The 19,797-nt window shown below is 45.1% G+C and overlaps 1 protein-coding gene across 2 annotated transcripts in view; it reads left to right on the top strand.

The window, feature by feature from the left end:
- Positions 1 to 18,353, top strand: part of KAT6A (lysine acetyltransferase 6A) — a 28,358-nt gene extending 10,005 nt beyond the window's left edge. For both annotated transcript variants that reach the window (XM_069944924.1, XM_069944928.1), the window contains 15 exons: positions 3,621 to 3,729; positions 4,379 to 4,494; positions 4,868 to 4,949; positions 5,149 to 5,284; positions 5,434 to 5,720; positions 5,828 to 5,934; positions 8,690 to 8,805; positions 9,093 to 9,234; positions 10,016 to 10,177; positions 11,595 to 11,688; positions 11,852 to 12,083; positions 12,189 to 12,387; positions 13,951 to 14,487; positions 15,298 to 15,577; positions 15,667 to 18,353. In XM_069944924.1, coding sequence (XP_069801025.1) covers positions 3,621 to 3,729; positions 4,379 to 4,494; positions 4,868 to 4,949; positions 5,149 to 5,284; positions 5,434 to 5,720; positions 5,828 to 5,934; positions 8,690 to 8,805; positions 9,093 to 9,234; positions 10,016 to 10,177; positions 11,595 to 11,688; positions 11,852 to 12,083; positions 12,189 to 12,387; positions 13,951 to 14,487; positions 15,298 to 15,577; positions 15,667 to 18,191 — 5,124 coding nt within the window. In that variant the 3' untranslated portion in view covers positions 18,192 to 18,353. The remainder of the gene's footprint in view (positions 1 to 3,620; positions 3,730 to 4,378; positions 4,495 to 4,867; positions 4,950 to 5,148; positions 5,285 to 5,433; positions 5,721 to 5,827; positions 5,935 to 8,689; positions 8,806 to 9,092; positions 9,235 to 10,015; positions 10,178 to 11,594; positions 11,689 to 11,851; positions 12,084 to 12,188; positions 12,388 to 13,950; positions 14,488 to 15,297; positions 15,578 to 15,666) is intronic.
- Positions 18,354 to 19,797: the final 1,444 nt, after the last annotated feature.

Below are 19,797 nucleotides of genomic sequence, written 5' to 3'. Positions count from 1 at the left end.
AGGGATTGGGAAACTTCAGCCCTCCAGCTGTTGCAAAACTACAATTCCCATCATGCCTGGACAGCCAAAGCTTTAGGTTCCTATACTATTAGTGGGGTAACAAGCTCAGATGGGAATACCCCTTTAAGAGCAAATTCGCCCGATCCCACTGTTTACTGAGGGACCGGCAGACTGTTGGGTATAAATCCTGATGTTGTCAGTCAGAACAACATGTCTGGGGGAAATGGGAGGCGTAGTTATCGAGTGACCTCTACTGAAGGTGTACGGCCACCTGTTCCCACTCGTACTGTGTGATATACGTATTCTTTGTCAGAAACTAGTTTGGATTTCTCAGGCACGTATTAGAGTATTCTGGTATCCTGTGTGTATGGTATGGTACAGGGGCTGTATGGTGACACACATGGCTGATATCACCCATAGGTGCGGCATGCAGCGGGCAGTAAAGGCCATACACTATTCCAGGAAGGTAACTTATACATTTCCAGTCAGGTGGTGTCAGCAGTCCGGAGTATGGGACTATTTATAGCCTGGGCTTGTTGTCTGTGGCTGTCATAGAGAGCAATGACAAACGCTTCCTGTTTCCACTGTCTGTGACGCCTGGCGCTAATCCTCTCTCTATGGGCAGAGACGTTATACGTCCTCTCCTAGGTGGCAGGACGACCTCTAGGCAGAGGTCACTTTCACAGACCTTTTTTTGCTGACATAGAACGGCCCTCCAGCTGTTGCAAAACTACAATTCCCATCATGCCTGGACAGCCAACGCTAAAGCATAATGGGAATTGTAGTTTTGCTGCTCCTCAGCTGTTGCAAAACTACAATTCCCAGCATGCTTGGTTTTGTATGACTGGTCAGTTAGATATAATGACTATTTTCCCCATGGCCCCAGGGACATTGTATAGCTCTAAGTCATACCAGATATCTCTCATCATGTTGTCTGTCATATGTCCACAGCTCCTGGGTCAGACACTAGTGTCCACTCCATAGGTAGTTGTATAGAAATCCACAGTGTAACCGAGTACACGCAGATCAGTGTGATGTCTCCGGCCGGTGATAAACAAGCGTCTCGTATTCCCATAGTCCTGGCTCGGGTTCTCGCCTCTTCTCTGTACAGATGGAGGACATCTGCTGCGAGCGGTGACACTTACCCAGGGAGCGGGGGACAGCTGGGAGCCTGGCCAGACCTTAAAGAAGCATTGTACACAGGCAAGATACCATGGCTGCAAGTGGCTACACTTGTCTCATCTCCTGGCTGGTTTTCCCTATAGATATCCTGTTTTACGCTCCAGGATTCTTGGACTCTTTCTTTGCCTATCCTTTACAAAGGCTTTCTAGGGCTTTAATATTGATCATTGGGGGTACAATACTTGACACCCATGCGGATCAGCTGCATCTTCATTGTTTATCATGCATTGCTCCATAATTTTACTAGACTATCATTGAGTAGAGTGAAACTGTAATACCAGACATGACCACTATATTAAAAGTATGGCGCTGTGTGTTGTAAACAACAAAGAAGACACAGATGATCAGCGGGGGGCTAAGCATCAGACCCCACATATGTATAGAGGGGTCATCCACTTGGGACTCCCCATCATGAGCCAGGATGCTATTCTGACGGACATGTAATAACTTAATGGCTGCCATGTAATACTATGTTTTCAGGTGACGGTGGCTGATTGTGGGAATAGCAGCTGATCTTCCCTCTTTTAAGTGAAATTATTGCATGACTCTGAACCAGACCTTTCTCCTGTAACCCTAAGGTGATTCAAGTTCAATCCATCTACAAGGTGTCTGGCTCCTGTGACTGTCCTATAGACCAGTACAATGCAGTCGTGTTGCTGTTCACACACAGCACGCTTCCATCAGAACCTCCTGTGCATTGTACAGGTGAATGTTTGGTTCCCAATGGCAACATTTCCAGTCTGTGTAAGGTCACGTTTAGCCCTGTCATGGTGATGTTGTCCGACATACAATATACTACCCCCTGTTCAGACCAGGGCAGCATGTAGAGAATGAATGTTGGGGCTAATAATCCCTGGTTATGGGGTGTTTAGGATATGGCAGACGCTGTGTGACCTCATTCCCTATGGCGGCTATGTGTGGTTATAAGTATATGGCAGACGTTCAGCTGTTGTGTATGTGCGGTGCTGGGAGTGTGAGCTTACATAACACAGCACTGTCCGCTTACAGGGGACTCCACCCTTGGGTGGCTGCTCAGTCGTCTTGTGCAAAACTATACTTCCTTATGAACTGCTGAATAGGAATAGTGTGTGTGTATGTATATGTGTGTGTGTGTGTATCTATCTATCTATCACTGTAGATATCACTCATATGGGCTCACTGTATAGTCATCTATAAGAGCGCAGGAAGTTCCAGACTCACTGTAGGACTTATCAGTGCATGGGTATGCCTTACCGGACATTGTTAGGGTAACCCGGACCACCCCCTGCTCTGCACATTTGTCCATTTAAAGGGGTTATCCAAGGTTAGAAAAAGCACAGCTACTTTTTTTTGCAAAAACCAGCACCACCATTGTCCTTGGGTTATGTGTGGCATTACAATTCAGCTCCATTCACATCAATGGAACTGAGTTACAAAATCCCACAACCAAACTGAAAACAAGAGTGGTGCTGCTTTTGGGGGAAAGCGGCCATGTTTGTCTAAGCCTGGACAACCCCTTTAAGACCATAGACTCTTGTGGATTTCTATAGGTTTCATGTATTGCTAGTTTACAGCAGGCTTTATAGCTCCTTGAGGAACCCCCACAAGTAGTTGGCACCCATCTTATCCTTCGCAGCCCCTTTAGGCATAATATAGGGACATATCTGCTGTCATTGTGGCCACAAACCCCATCCCGGCTCCAGGAATGATCACCTGTTTGGCTACCGGAAGTCTTCAAAGTAGATTAGGAGCCTACCCTGTGTGACGTCCATAGCACTGACCTCTGGACAATGGTTGTGTTGATGAGTCATCCATTAAAAAGGGGGCTCTCCTCTTATAAGATTACGTTATACCACAGGGAAGTGAAGCTAGACTTAGTGAGTATGTACAGGGTAATATAAAGGCCAAAACACTATGGGCCACATGTATCATCCGGCGAACGGATGATTTTCGGAGGAAAGTGCCGATTTGCGTATTTTTTTATACGCAAATGGCCGATTTGCGAATAAAATATTCGCAAATCGGCACTTTCCGGTGAGTATGCCAGGGGGCGGAAAGTGGGCGGAACGGAGGGCGCGGACTCAGAGTCCGCGCGATTTATCATCCGTTCCGCCAAAATGTACGCCGAAAACCTACTCCAGTCCTCAGCTGGCGTAGGTTTTCGGCGGTGCGCAACGGCGCACACGGGATTTATGTAGAGGCAGTCCGCCTCTACATAAATCTCCGTAGCGCCGGAGCTGCGGGGGCATTTTTACGTCCGGCGTAAAAAACGCCGGACTTAATAAATGCCTCCCTATGTGTAAATCATAACTGGTCATATGCAAGAGGTTTGTTTGTAGTCTGTAGACATGGAGACACATACGGGAGCATAGGAGCTGTATACCCATAACAATTGTGATGCATTACAGAAAAATCCAATCTGCATGGACTTACAGTATTGTGGCTCTTGTCTCCTACAGCCAGTCGCTGAGCCCATCCCAATATGCAGTTTTTGTCTGGGAACAAAGGAGCTTAATCGAGAGAAGAAACCAGAAGAACTCATATCATGTGCGGACTGTGGGAACAGCGGTAAGTCCAGGATGGTGACGTCCTGTGGTTGGTGAATTTCCCCCCCCTCTCTGTTTTTCTGATCTTTTCCCTGTGAATGGAGGTCTGTTCCCGCTAATACAGTCACCCTCCATCAACATAAGCATGAGTCACACATGTCACATTGACTACTGAACGCGGCCGTCTCACAGCAAACCTATTGCAGGCTTCTTATACGCTAACGGCCATTGCTTGTGTTATTTTTATATATATATATATATATATATATATATATATATATATATATATATATATATATATATATATATATATATATATATATATATATATATATTATACATTTTTATTTTTTTCCCCATATTGGTGCTGAGTTTTATCATTCTAATAGTCTCTCTGGTGTAACACTCAGTTTTCACCACTAGGTGGCACAGTGATCTTAGTAAAGAAGCGTCACTTTGGTAATGTGCTGGAAAATGACTTTCACCTCCAGGGAAAACAAGAAGTGACAACTATTTAACCCCACGCAGTTTCTGTAATAGTGAGACCATTTGTCACATTAATGTTTTCCACTTTAGAGGGATATTCCCATTCAGTAGGAACATTTCAGAGGATTTTGATACTGTTTTGGGGCCATAGTATAATGTCTGAGCACTTTTTTTTTTTTTTTTAGGTCACCCGTCCTGTCTCAAGTTCTCTCCAGAGCTTACAATACGTGTTAAAGCCCTGCGCTGGCAGTGTATTGAATGCAAGACCTGCAGTTCGTGCCGCGATCAAGGCAAAAATGCTGTAAGTCCCTCTATAATTTTATGGGCTGTAGTATGAAAATGGTCATGGTTACTGCTAAGGGCTTCTCTTATACTATTCATCCGATAGAAAATGTTATGCTGACTAATGCTCTTCTATGGTAGTGGACAGCAAACCCTGTGTAGTCCAATCCTGCAGGCCTACTCCCTTTGATTTTTCTCCTTTTTCTTAACATAATCTTGGTATTTTAATAGAAAGTTTAGGACTGATAGTATGACCACACAGGATCAGACTACACAGGGATTGTTTGTTGTCTGTTACCAGGGAGATGCATTATGTGGATAGCAGCTGTAGACACAGATTGGTAGGGGATTGTTCATGAAATCTTTTCATCATATATTTTTCATATATTTAGGACAATATGCTGTTCTGTGACTCATGTGACCGAGGGTTTCACATGGAATGCTGTGAGCCCCCTCTTACAAGAATGCCGAAAGGTAAGAACACCTGGGCAGTGCTGTGGGGTATGGGGTACCACTCACATCTGGTCTCTCATGACCGATGGGGTGCCAAGGTCTATGGATACAGGTGGGTGTAACACAAAAGAAAACGTCAGTACAACTGGGGGGTCGGTGCACACTTCATTTTCTTTTTTTCCTTGTGTCATTTTGTTGTATTTTTTTCCCCCCTCGCTAGGCATGTGGATATGTCAGATCTGTCGACCTCGGAAGAAAGGTAGGAAGTTACTTCATAAGAAGGCCATACAGATCCGCAGACGTTACACTAACCCCATTGGGCGCCCCAAAAACCGTTTAAAGAAGCAGAGTGCAACGTAAGTGTCCCTGATTTCACCCCAAGCACAAGCCATTACTATTCAACCTGTCAGTGCTTGCTGTCTGGACGTGTTGAGTTGTAGTTTTGCAGCAGTTCGTAATGAGCAGACCGTTCCATATGTAATGGACTTGCCTATTTCTATAACAGGACAAAAGTCCCCTTTGGAAAAGGACGTGGCGGCCAAGGCAGAGGAAGAAAGCGTAAAATGTCGTCATGTACATCCTCGTCATCGGAGGAGGACGGCAGGAACTCTGAGCCCTCTCGTGGCTGCGGCACAGCTGTTCCTTATAACAAGAAGACAAAAGGTCTTATCGATGGGCTGACAAAGTTCTTTACCCCTTCTCCTGATGGCCGCAAGGCACGCGCAGAGGCTTTGGACTATTCCTTGCAGCGATCACGAAAAAGAGGACCACGGAAGTCTGGACAAGACTGGGGTAAGAATCTGGGAACTACAGACTGTAGTCTGTTTGACAAGTCATGACACTCCTGTCTAGGTGTATATGATGTGCAGGCCAAGTTCAATTTTTTTTTTTCCCCACAGACAATCATGATGGATGGGATAGCAAAGGGGATATTGATGACCGTCTAGGGATGGTTTCAGAGAAAGAAATCGAACTCTTTGAAGACATTCAGCAGCAGGCACTGCAGGTAAGAGCCATATTTCTGTGTATCCTGTGGTGGTTGTCCTTCTACATCAGGGATGGGGAACCTTTGTCCCTTCTGCTGTTGCAAAACTACAATTCCCATCAAGCTTTGGTTGTCCGGCATGATGGGAATTGTAGTGTTGCAACAGCTGGAGGGCCAAAGTTTCCCCATCCCTGTTCTACATAGTTCTGCTCTTCTATATGCTCTCTAAGTAGACTTGCCAATTTGTTACCTGGTACTCGTCTATATTTCCTTTTCACCAATGTTCTTCAGAATGTGGCTATTGCAAAACCACACTTTCGGCCGGTATGATGGGGTTGTTTGTTTTTTTTCCGACTGGAGAACTGCTTAATGCATGGTGGGAGTTGTAGTTTGGCAGCGGCTGCAGGTCCATATATTGGTTATTACTGCTTTACACAATATGACATGACTGTCTTAGACGTGAGACAACATACCCTTCAGCTAAGTTCTGGGATTGCCATCACTCACATATGTTCGGTTCCCAGCCTAATTTTCTAATCTCGCACATGTAAACTTTAAAGAGCACCCATCATCATATTCATGCTGCTTACACCAGATGTCGCCCTATCAGTCCCCAGTGGCTTCTCCCCTTCCACCCGATCTTGATTTATAGATATTTTCCTGTTTGGTTGTGGTGATCTGTTGGTCAGTTGTGGCTGGGCAAAACCATTGGGATCGGGCCCCTTTAAGGATCTATTCACACGCACAGGATCTGCTGCAGATATCAACATTACTATATGATGGAACCCAACATCAAGTCTGCTGCAGATCAGTGTGAACTGACCCTAAAGCCAGTTGACCAGGGCAGTGTGTGAGGAAACCTGTACTAATATTGGGACATGCTGGTGCATACAAATTCAGTGCTCAGGTCAGATTTGAACCCAGGCACTGTGGAGCCAGCAGAAACACTTCGTCATCTGCTTCACAACCTTAATACATGTACGCTGTGTGGTCGGTAGTATAGGATGAAAAAAGGTAGTTTGCGACAGCCACTTCTTTTCAGTCCATCTGCCATCTTTGATTGGAGTATATGGATGAAGCCGGCCAGTCCGGGACACCAAGGGTAGAATCTCACAGCTGACATGGTAACAACTTGGGAAAATAAAAAAAACTACTTATTACTACAGCCAATACTACCTCCACTACTATTGCTACTACTACCCCTACTCCTTATACTACTACTTCCAATACTGCTCCTAATACTATTGCTACTACTACTCCCAATACTGCTGTTACTACTACCCCCACTCCTTATACTGCTCCTAATACTATTGCTACTACTACCCCCACTCCTTATACTACTACTCCCAATACTGTTGCTACTACTACCCTCACTCCTTATACTACTACTTCCAATACTGCTGCTACTACTACCCCCACTCCTAATACTACTTCCAATACTGCTCCTAATACTATTGCTACTACTACCCCCACTCCTTATACTACTACTCTTAATACTGCTGCTGCTACTACCCTCACTCCTGATACTACTACTCATCCCAATACTGTTTCCACTACTATTGCTACTACTACCCCCACTCCTTATGCTACTACTACCCTCACTCCTGATAGTACTACTCATCCCAATACTGCTTCCACTACTATTGCTACTACTACCCCCACTCCTGATACTACTACTTCCAATAATGCTCTACTACTACACCCATCATAATTAGCAAAAATATATATTTTTATTTTGTTTTTGTTTTTTTAATCAAGATTTTTATTTTTTGGCCATATCTCCCAGCCCTAGGTTATACTGTGACTGTAATGTGTGGTGTCATGTACGTTGTATGACACCTCATTCACCTTTCTGTGAAACCCTTTTAGTGGAGAGTTATATCTGCTATGATTCCATCATAGAATCAGTTGTCACTTTGAGCTTTCTGCTATGTGATTTCTATACATTAGTGTTTCCTAAAATGCACAGATCAGCAAGTTGTGACTTATCTATTTCGGCACCCCGCTTCCCGAGTCCGTGCATTTGCTTACATAACTCCCAGCCTGTCAGGTTGTAGGGGCTGTAGCAATACTTGGGGCACTTGGTCACTTTCTGGTATCCAGCTGGTTAACTTGAAGTGTCCCTGCGGCTTATCACAGCTGTGGTTATACCCACAGGAGAATTGAGTACTGCTGTCACCTAGGCAGGAGCTGAAAGGGGAGGGAGCAGGGAGGGGAGTGCCCGGGGGAAGGAAAGACACAAACAAGTACCAGGATCAGAGCACTCAAATGGGAGGGGAGTGAAAGCACCTCAGGTGCCCTCGACCCCCACGTCTGCATATTACAGAGCGATGTGTAAGCAGCTCTATTGGAGTCCTGGGACCACATTGACCCTGGGTATTCAGCTAGAGGAAGGCTTGGGTAGAGAAGTCAGTTTCCAGTCTGACATCACTCAGGTTGGTGAAGTTTTTTTCATCTTCGCCTATATAGCTGTGATACAGAGGACACCCAACTATCCTCACTGGGCCGAGCTTAATTCAAAAGAAAAATGAAATTACAGAGTGAATGATGTGGAATACGAAGTCCATTACCGCAGGGTTTAGCTTTATATGACTTATCCGAAACCCACGTGAATTTGCAATGTGTTAGTCTGGTATTATAAATGAGGAACATGCTATGTGAAATGGACATCTGCTTTTCTCGAATTCTTTTTTTTTTTTTTTTTTTTCTTATTACTACCTTGGTGACTGTGCTTTGTACTTTTTATTGATTTGGCTTTCCCTTATTTCTTTTGCAGAAAGTTGGTGTCAACGGCCCCCCGGACCCACAGGTTCGCTGCCCGTCAGTCATAGAATTTGGAAAGTATGAAATTCAGACATGGTACTCTTCTCCATATCCACAGGAGTACACAAGGTGAGCTGAGCTTAGCCCGACTGTAAGGGGGGATGGTATCTATATCAAGAAATAATACCGGCCTCTTCTTAGTACAAGTCACAGACTTTTGTCGTTGACAGGAACCCTTACTGCTTTGGTATACTAGTTATGGATTTAAGAAACCTCAGAAATAGACTGCCTTTTTATTTACTGCCTTCTTGTCACGTTTTGGTGCCAAATGATCTCTTCACCTATGTAGGGATTATGTATATCTAGAGAATGTTTTGGCATGCAGTGTATCACCCCTCTCGTCATTACTCTTCCAGGCTTCCCAAGTTGTACCTATGTGAATTTTGCCTCCGTTACATGAAAAGTCAAACCATGCTACAGCAGCACAAGAAAAAATGTGGCTGGTTCCATCCGCCTGCCAACGAAATCTACCGCAAGGACAACCTCTCCGTATTTGAGGTAAATAGAGCCCAGGTTCTTTGTCATGTTACTGTACATCTGTATTGTTCTTTTACTACGTTTTTATCTGTATCACACTTATCCATTCTTTACATCCAAGTGCCCACTATTCATATTAAAGATACATATTAAATGAACGTCAGATGATCTGGCCCTCCATCTAACATGTATGGGGTACCTCCTGACTCTCCCTTGATGTCGGGGAAGAAAAGGTTTAGCATATTGGATCTCCCTCCCCCTTACAATAGGGAAGTCTAGCAGGTGGCTTGCTCCTTATTGAGAATAAATGAACACTCAGCCCGAGTATGCATGTTCAGGGGGAGAGGGTATATGGCCACTCCTATCCGGTTCCAGAATTGTTAATTGATTTATTAGCCTGTTGGGCCATTCATGTATGATCAGTGATAGAAGGATAGACCTTTAAAATAATTTTAGGATTATCAATTTAATCTATATGATGCTAGAAGTGGCATGTAGGTGTTTTGGACAAGACTCTTGTTTCAGCGTGTCGGCAACGCTATGTTTTCAGTAAAATCTGTACTTAAATGAATGCAATATTAACAGAACTCCCAACAGACATTACAAACAAGCCACATGTGCTGCAGTGTGATGAGGAACGATGCTGTTTCTTTGTTTTAGGTATAAGTGGTGGTTCCAGCATACAAACACATTGATGTTATATGATATAATATTGGGGGGGCATCCTAGTTGCTATGATTGATTGGTTTATCGAGTTAATATAGCAGTTTTAAGTAATACATGTCTTTCTCCCTGTCCTCAGGTGGATGGTAAAGTCAGCACGATCTACTGCCAAAATCTCTGCCTTCTGGCCAAGCTCTTCCTGGACCACAAGACCCTTTATTACGACGTCGAGCCCTTCCTCTTCTATGTGCTGACACAGAACGATGCTAAAGGATGTCACCTGGTTGGATATTTCTCCAAGGTGAGTTGAAGACACTTCTCTGGAGTGTTGTAGCTCTGACTAGTAAAAGTAGGTTACACAGAGATTGCAGCTTATTCCCAATGCTTTGCTAACCAGGAAAGGCACAGAGTGCGGTCATGTCTCTGTGACCCTTCTACACCTTATCCAGGTTGCCTTGCTGTGTTCCACCCCTGGGATCGGGAGCTTGTTCACTGTTCATGCAATGTGGCATCTCTGTATGGAAATGTGCTATTTTTAGAGTAAATTGTTTTGTGTTTTACATTCAGTTTTGCATGTATGGCTTCTCAGGATAGGCTTCCAGGGTTGGAGGAGTAAAATTACTACTATGCTAATAGGTCTTTGTGGAAAGTATATAGCACATGATACCTATTGTCTATTGAGCAGACTTTAAAGGTTGACATGGTATGACTTTTAATGTACAGACTTGTGGCTCTGCAGCTGTTGCAAAACTACAACTTCCAGCATGCCCTGAATATGTTTTGGCTGTCAGTGCATTCTGGGAGTTGTAGTTTTGCAGTAGTATAGGCCTTCTGTGAGTGATCAGTGAAGTTGTGAAGCCTGTGGGCCTCCTGAATTCAGCAGAAGGAAGGGGATAGAACATCATTGACACTGTGACCTGTGGTCATACCTGGTACTGAGGTCCAATCCCTCTAATCATGGATAGGACATCAGTGTTTTAATCTATTTATTCCAGCACGTTGATTTCTAGTCTTATAAGGATCACCGATCCCTTACTGTAAAATGTTTATCTTGTTATATTATGCTATAAGTTAAGTATTCCCAGTTGCCCCCAAATGGGATTTCTGTAAGTGCTGATGACATAGACTTGCAATTGACATCTATTGTTAATCTGTAGATGTAAAATATCTCATCTGTGACCACAAGAGGGCAGCAGTAGACTTCAAACGGTAATGATGATCTTGTAAATGGCTGCCTGGTTGATGAGCACCACCTCCATTGAGGTTTGAAGAAAAACTGGGCAATGGAAAGCTTACTCGAGTCTGTTCTGTAGCCGGAAATGGAGCCTATGGCAACTCCCTTATACTTTGCTGTTCTGGGCTTCCTTATATGATCACCTAGCATCTTTCCTGTATCGTGTAATATGCAGGTTTTTTAGTATTGGGCTGGATTCACACGTAGCATTTTGGTCAATGGAGTGGAATCTGAATTGATAAACTACAATGGAAAGATTCAGACATTCTCCAGTTAAAACTACTGACCATGTGATGTGGTGTAAACTTGAGTCTTGTGTATGCTGCATAGTATATACAACAAATTGTGTGCACATAACTCTCACCCACTGTATATGTCATGATATGGGGAATGAACGTTTTCAGGGGGTTGCTGGCACCTATAAACTGAAGGTCTTGTCGTTGCAGCTGTAACATTGCTTTGTCCCTCTCATTTTTCTCTCCAGGAGAAGCACTGCCAGCAAAAGTACAACGTGTCCTGCATCATGATACTTCCCCAATACCAGAGAAAAGGATACGGCCGCTTCCTCATAGACTTTAGTAAGGAGAAAGGGAGGGGAGGGAGCAGCGTCTGCTCCAAAGATAGAAGTGACACTAGACTATTCTGAGAGGGGGTGTCTAGAAGTATCCATCAGTGCATATGGCAGGCTCTTATCGTTAGTTTCCTTTATTAACCTCTTACCGTTCCTTGTTGCCCTTTAAGGTTACCTTCTATCCAAACGGGAAGGCCAAGCCGGCTCTCCAGAGAAACCACTGTCTGATCTGGGTCGCCTGTCTTACATGGCTTATTGGAAAAGCGTAGTGCTGGAGTGTTTGCACCACAACAGGGAACGACAGCTGAGCATCAGTAGACTCACCAAACTGACCGGCATCTGCCCCCAGGACATTGCTGCCACGCTACAGCAGCTGCACATGCTAGAACTGAGAGGAGACCGGTAATGGATATTGTCTTCATCGATTATTTAGTAATAAATCCATGGTGTGTATGTGCACATATTAACATATACACTTTTTTTTATTTTTTTTTTATTTCCGCATAGCGTTGTGTTGGTGCGACGAGAACAACAAATTCAGGCGCATATGTGCAGACTGCAAGCCCGACCTCGACAAGTGGAGGTAGACCCTGAAGCTCTGAGGTGGACCCCAGTCATTGTCAGCAACTCTGTGGTTTCTGATGGTGATGTGGAATCCGACGAGGAAGAGGAGGAAACAGAAAGGCAGCAAATCAGTGTCAGCAATGTAAGTGTCCTGCTATGGCTGCAGAATTACTCAGGAGTGAGGTTAGGCTGTTTATGGTAACAAGAACATATGGCGGTTTTCAGAGTCAGTGCCACTTACTCATGGGCTTTCTTTGGTTTTATAGTTTAACCCTATTCAAGTGATTGGTGCTTTGCTGTAATGTCAGACATGGCCCACAAGCAAAAGTGGCGTCTTTTTGAAGGACAGTGCTTGGATGTAGTCAGAAAAACAATAGTACTATCATTTCTAGTATTAAAAACACTGCCGTGTTTTTTTTTTTTTTTTGCAGTAATCAATAGTACATGTTTTAAGAAACTTAACTGGGTGTATTAGCAAAAAAAAATGCATTTTTATCATCAAAAAGCAGTTTGAAGCTCACCCCCCTGTCTTCATGGTTTTCTATGGAGAAGGGAGGGGTGGAGGGAGATGAAGCATCAAAACAGGACAACAAAGAGTTAATTTACAGCTACATCACCTGGCTATCTCCTCTGACAGCCAGCACTGATCTCTCTGACCTCTGAATACCGGCTTTCACACAGGTCCCGCTGTGTAATCCTTTGTTCTCTTCTCTCTGCTGGCGACTAATCTCCCTCCTCCCCCCTCCCCTCTTCATAGGTTACACAGGGCCCGACTGATGTGAAAAAGTCAAGATTTCCTGATAATGAGCAGTGAATGAGAGAGGGGAGGGGGACCTGGGGAAATGCTTTTTGAATGCAGATAATGGCATATTTGCCTAATAAACCCAATTACAAAGTTTCTTAAAATCACATGTACTGTTGATTTCTGCAAAAAAAAAAAAAATCATTGACACTTTAATACTAAAACTGAGTGCTTGGGCGAAGTTAGAAAAACAATGGTACTGTCCTTCAAAAAGACGCCACTTTTGCTTGTGGGCCATGTCTGATATCGCTTATAATCACCTGGACTATTGATTTCTGCAGAAAAAAAAAGTGACACTTGAAAATATGTTCATATTCTGTATAACTACAAGGGTTTTCCAGCCTTAAACAGTTTATTTAATCACATTGCTTTAAAACACCAAATGGAATAGCAACTTACCAATCCATTGATCTCTGCCAATGACATGTCAACACCACACGTGACGCCAGGCATTGAATGTACCGATGCGAGGTAAACGCAATATGTGACCACCACAGCCAATCATTGGCTGCACTGGTGACCACAGCGGCGTCTACATGTCACTACTACAGCCAGTGGTTGGCTAAAGAAGTCACATGTTGTGTTCGTTTCTTACCTCTGAAGATAAACAGAGACCAATGGTAACCAAGAATGGGACAGCAGTGGAGCGGTGAGGGGAGTATTACTAATGTAGTGGCGGCTTTATAACATTGTTATTTAGAGTCCTTTCATCAAAGAGATTCCAACAATAGTCACTGTCTATAGGATACTCGTTGATGCACTAGAACTGGTTATTTCTACAAACATGAAGTTGTGGATATGGATATGGCTCATACTGTTAATGCAACAAAACGTAACCTGCTATATGTTACATACGTTTTTGCAATTAGGTTTTAATTATCCCGTCTGATGTTCTCTCTTTAGCAGCCAGTGTTGAGAAGTATGACTCTGGAATACAAAGAAAGAGACGCATGTCACGTGCTGGAGAAAGAGAAGACCCCGCCAAGTTGTCCTCTCAGTCCGTCATCTCCAGAGCCCTGCTTCCCACATCCCCGTCAGTTCCAAGACTTAATACGCAGCTTGCCTGCTAACACTCGACCAGCAGTAAGAGGACGGAGGGGTAGGCGTGGAAGAAGGGGTCGAGCTCCTTGCTCCGCCTCCAACAGAAGCGCTGACCTATTGCGGTTACTTGCAAGAGAAGCCCCTGGACCTCCTAGGCGTACTGGTGAACGGGGACGTTCTGGCTCTCGCAGGGGAAGGCTGAAAAGACTGGCAGATTCTGTTCTGAGAAGGGACTTCCTGGAACATCAGCAAAGACTTTCTCAGCGCTATGAGACAGAGCGACCTCAGTTGAGACGGTTTAGTGAGAGCAGTGAGGAAGAGGAAGATGATGAGGAGGAGAATCACAGTCTGCGTTCTGACTCCCCACCGATACTAACCAAACCCACGCTGAAACGGAAGGTGAGGAGACATATTTGCTTCATTTTTCAGTGCTTCATATGCTCAGAGGATAGGATGTTGTTCTTGTCTGTGGGGTAAGCTCCATTTAGTAATGTTATAAGATGATGTGACCTGGACACTTGTTATATGGTTTGTGATATAAACACCTTGGCTGCACATATAGGGGAGTGTCCCCTAGCTCTGAGAGCTATTTGTCAGTATATTTGTACAGGGTAATACTACATTTCACCTGCAGTGATATCCTGGCCCTAGGTACTGCTCCTGATCAGCTGAACACCTTGTTGACTGCAGTTTAGAAGGGTCTTTCTCTGAGATCACAAAAACGTGGTTTGCAGCTCTGTCCTGTTTACTTATGGGGGTCCTTACATCATAAATGATATATTGCTATGCTATAATATTGAGATGAACATACCCCTTTAAATAGGGTTGAACTGCAATCCAGACACATCATATAGGATAGAATGGTGCAATTTCAGAATCCCTTTAAGGGTACCTTTACACGTACCGTATCGCAGCGGATTTTCTAAATGAATGAATACAGCATTAAATCCACACTGTCAAATCTGCTGCGGATCTGGTATGTGTGAAGGTACCCTAAAGATTATTTTTTGGAAAGATAGAAAAAATGAAATTTAGGAGGCCACAAGAAAGTATTAGTGGGATTAACACTGGGACCATTTAGTAGCCTGGTTGTTCTCCTAAATATCCATAGACGCACTATAGATGAACTACTGCCCCTTTATATATTTGCTTAGAAAGAAAAAGCCAAACTGAACTGCCATTTATGTTAACGTTTTCTGCCCCTTCCAGAAACCAGGACCTCATAGAAGAAGACGCGTGAGGAGACGCAAGCACCATCATAACAGCAGCGTAGTCACAGAAACCATTTCCGAGACCACCCAGGTTTTGGATGAACCATTTGATGACTCTGACACAGAGCGTCCAATGCCAAGACTGGAGCCTGAAGAGGAAAGCAATGGCCGTGGTGCCCCATTACCACCAGACTACTTCCCCTACCTCACCCCACACACTCTGCTAAGACGAAATCGCCCATTAGGCAAAAGGAGATCAATCAGTCAACAGCTACAAGGTGAGTTATTAGAGTAAATTCTCCTTTTTTTGAGATTTTACTATTTTTAAAGTTTGTAGGTAACTCATTAATGTTGTCTGTCATTCCAGTGTCATCAGTACCACCTCCTGCTGCAAATCTGAGACCCTCAGAGGAAGTGGTAACCACGCCAGATCCTAATCCTCCGCCTCCTGTGAAGAAGAAAGGATGGCCAAAGGGCAAGAGCAGAAAACCTCTCCACTGGAAAAAGCGACCTGGACGTAAACCAGGGTTCAAGCTGAAGCGGGATCCACCTCCAGAGCCAGCGCCTACACCTCCTGCTCCCGCAAGACCAGGGCGCAAGCCTAGGATTAGGGAGGAAGAACTTCCTCCTGTAGTAGAGAAGGCTCCTGAGATAAAGGAACCTGAAGAGGAAGAAGAGACACCAGTGGTAGATAAGAAAGCCAGCGAGGAAGAGGAGCCGGTTATTGCTACTGTGCAGCCAGCATCGCCATCCGAAAGCAGCAGTAGCAGTACCAGCAGTAGCGACGTGTCCTCCCGAGAGGCTGAAAACCTTCCACCATCTCCAGAACCACCAAGAGAGACTGGGGAAGAGCCCCAACCTATTGCCGAGGAAGCAGAGCCAGAAGAAGAGGAAGAAGAGAGGGTAATAAATGACAAGGAGGTAGCAGAAGTACCAGCATCAAACCAACAGGAAGACCATGATGCCGATGATGAAGACGAAGGTGCAAAAGAGGCAGATGAAAGGGAGGAGTTACAACAGGACCCTGTGCCTGAGGAACCCGAACCGCAAGAACCTAGTTTAGGCGGCAGCAGCGAAGAGGAGGAGAAGGTGGATGGTGAGCAGGAACCAACCGAAGGCAACGACCAGCCTTCATGCCTAGAAGAGGAAGAGGGCAGCCCAGAAAAGGTAGAAGAGGAACCCAAAGAGGAGGAGGAGGAAGAGGAGGACGGCGAAGAAGAAATCCCTCACACAGAGCTCGATTTAGAGACTGAGCAAGCAGTGCAATCATTGACACAGGAGGAAGGGAGCGAGCGGGATGATGGCACCTATGGGGATTGTGAGGATGAGACTCTGACAGCTTGCCAGACTTTGCAGAGTTTTACACAGGCTGAGGAAGATCCTCAGCTGGGTTTATCGGATGAGTGCCATCCCTCAGTGCATGACAGTCCAATATCCTCTGTTCACTCTCACCCTAGCCAGTCAGTGCGGTCAGCGAGCAGCCCAAGTGTGCCTCCAGCTCTGGAGAATAATGGGGCAGGCGGGTACCCTCAGATCAGCCCAGACGCAGGCTCCCTCTCTGCTCCTTCTATGCAGAATCTGGAAACAACCAGTCCAATGATGGACGTGCCCTCTGTGTCAGACCATTCACAGCAAGTGGTGGATAGCGGCTTTAGTGACTTGGGCAGTATTGAGAGCACAACTGAAAACTATGAAAATCCCAGCAGTTATGACTCCAGCATGGGGGGCGGCAGCATTTCCTCACAAAGCAGCTGCTCATATGCCAGTGGCGGGAATAACAGCGGAGCTGGGGGACTGCCTTCTTCTGCCAGCCTGGCGCAAAATGGTTGTGCCGTAAGCCAGCAAATGGCTGGAATGGCAAGCATGTTGCAGACAACCCAGGCCTGTAGCATAAAATCTCCGCAGAGTTGTGCCTCGGAACGTCCTCCAAGCAGCAGCAGTAACAACCAGCCGCCACCACCTCCCCCTCCACCGCCGCCATTGCCCCCGCAGCAGCCTCAGCCGCCACCACAGCAACAGCCCCCCATGTCACAGTGCAGCATGAACAACAGCTTTGGCCCCTCGCCAATGATCATGGAAATACCAGATCAGAGCAATGGAAGCAATCTCAGCATCTACCCAGGGGATTTTGGGGCTGGTGGCTATTCCCAGCCCTCTGCCACCTTCAGCCTGGCAAAGTTGCAACAGCTTACCAACACTATCATGGACACTCATCCTATGCCTTACAGCCACGCCCAGGCCGTCACCTCCTATGCAAACAGCGTGTCCCTTTCAAATCCAGGCCTGTCCCAGCTCACTTCTTCACATCCTTTGGCAGGGGCACCCCAAGCACAAGCCACCATGACCCCACCTCCTGCTATGAACCTACTCCCGTGTAATATGTCAGCAGGCAACCTTGGCATCTCCCACAGCCAGCGTATCCAGAGTCAGATGCCTGTCAAGGGGCATATCTCCATCCGCTCCAAATCTGCACCACTTCCTGCTGCTCCATCCCCTCACCAGCAGCAGTTGTATGGGCGCAGCACGCCAGGTATGCAGCCTGCAACTCGAGCACTCACCGTCCAGCGGAGCATGAACATGGGAGTCAATCTTATGCCCACTTCACCGTACAATGTCAACACCATGAACACATTGAACGCCATGGGCGGGTACCGCATGTCCCAACCTATGGTCAACAGTTCTTATCATAGCAATGCGGCCTATATGAACCAGACAACACAATACCCCATGCAGGTTGGCATGGGCATGATGGGTGCCCAGGCCTATACCCAACAACCTATGCAGCCGAACCCCCATGGAAATATGATGTACACACCTCCTCCTCACCACTCCTATATGAATTCCCCTGCTGTCCCTAAACAAACTCTCAACTCTCCCTATATGAGGAGATGAGGGGGGCACCGGAAACCACCCCAAAAGTTGCCCGCCTGCCCCTCATGTTCTCTTGCAGACTATAAATACGGCCTTTTATACTGACAGGACTTTTATCCCCTGTTCCTTATATCCCTTTGCTGTAGATTTAATATTATGTTTTTTTTTATTCTTATTTTATTTCCCTCCCCATCCCCCCACCCCTTGCAAAAAAAAAAAAAATATATATATAATTTCGAGGGGTTTTCCTGTTCTATTTCTTTTCTGTAGAAAGATATTTCTCCTCCTTCCCATTTTTCTCTTTCACTCTCCAATTTATATGAAAGCGTCGGTGGATTTTTTTTTTTTTTTTTAAATTTTTTTTTTTTAAATAATGCAAATAAAAAACGTTAAAAAAAAAAAACAACTGCAGACAAAAACGGTTTTAGCGGAAAATCGCACGGAAATAGGAAAAATGACAAATCTCGTTTTTAGAAATCAAATTTAAAAGAAAAAAAAACAAAGACAAAAAAAATTGTAACCCTGTAGCCTTATTCCGCTGTGGGCTTTCACCAAGCCGCGGCAACTGTACACATTTACCGTGCGTCCGCTACTTTTTTTTTTTTTTTCTTTTCCTCATCATTTCTAATCTGTAGGATGGGGGTTGAAGGGAGATGAACTATTAAAGCGCTCAGAGGGGGCATTAAGTATAAATATGGAGGTGCCTTGTTTCCTGTCGCGACAAAGGAAAGTACCGAACGGAGGAAGTAACTGACCTGAATACAAGCTATGGTTTATGGCAAGGATGGGTAACCTTCCCTTGGCCCTCCAGCTGTTGCAAAACTACGATTCCCATCATGCCTGGACAGCCTTCGGCTGGGAATTGTAGTTTTCCAACAGCTGGAGGGACAAAGGAGGGTTTCCCATTCTTGGCTTAGAGCATTAGGAATTGTTGGTTCATGCAAGGGAATAGTCCCAAGGACCTTAGAACTCCCAGACCCTGCCGCCAATGCACTCAGTCATGGCGCTAAAAAAAGGCAGTAAGTAAATTTTCCAAGGAACCCCTCTACATTTTTGCTATATGGCATAGCTTGTATGCTTTTCTATATAGGACGGACCATCCTCTGTCGGCTTAATCCCCCTCTGTTGCGTACCGCTTGGCTCAATCACCTTCCTTTCATCCTAATAATAAGCACTTATTGCCGCAGATGTAAGGGAGGCGCATAGGAAAAGTTTGTCTTCTATGAGACCAATTGTCATATGACTGCCTGTGTAGCTTGAGAAGTTGGCTTTTGTCTACTCCCCCCTTGTCTCTTACAGAGAACGTCCATCTTTTAACGCGTTGCTTTTGGGTGCAAAATTCCGCACCAGCTTCTTAATGTAATATATCATTTAACTGTGTGTCTATGCAGGGGTTTTGGAGCTCTGTATCAGAAAAAAAAAAAACGGACCTCCGATAGATATATTAAGGAATCGGCACCGAATTTTGCACCCATTAAGTGGGAACGTTCACCGCAAAGTTTGATGGTTTCCTCAATCCATAGTTATTGTTCAGTGGGCTAAAAGAACAATCCCCCAAATCCTTTTTCAGTCTGTACATGCACGCGCCCCCCCCCCCCCCCCCCCCCCCCCCCCCCCCCCCTCTTTG

This window comes from Dendropsophus ebraccatus, chromosome 1, assembly GCF_027789765.1.
Source record: "Dendropsophus ebraccatus isolate aDenEbr1 chromosome 1, aDenEbr1.pat, whole genome shotgun sequence".
Classification (NCBI taxonomy): domain Eukaryota; kingdom Metazoa; phylum Chordata; class Amphibia; order Anura; family Hylidae; genus Dendropsophus; species Dendropsophus ebraccatus.
Note: the sequence above shows the minus strand (reverse complement) of the source record. Positions and strands in the feature narration are given on the sequence as shown.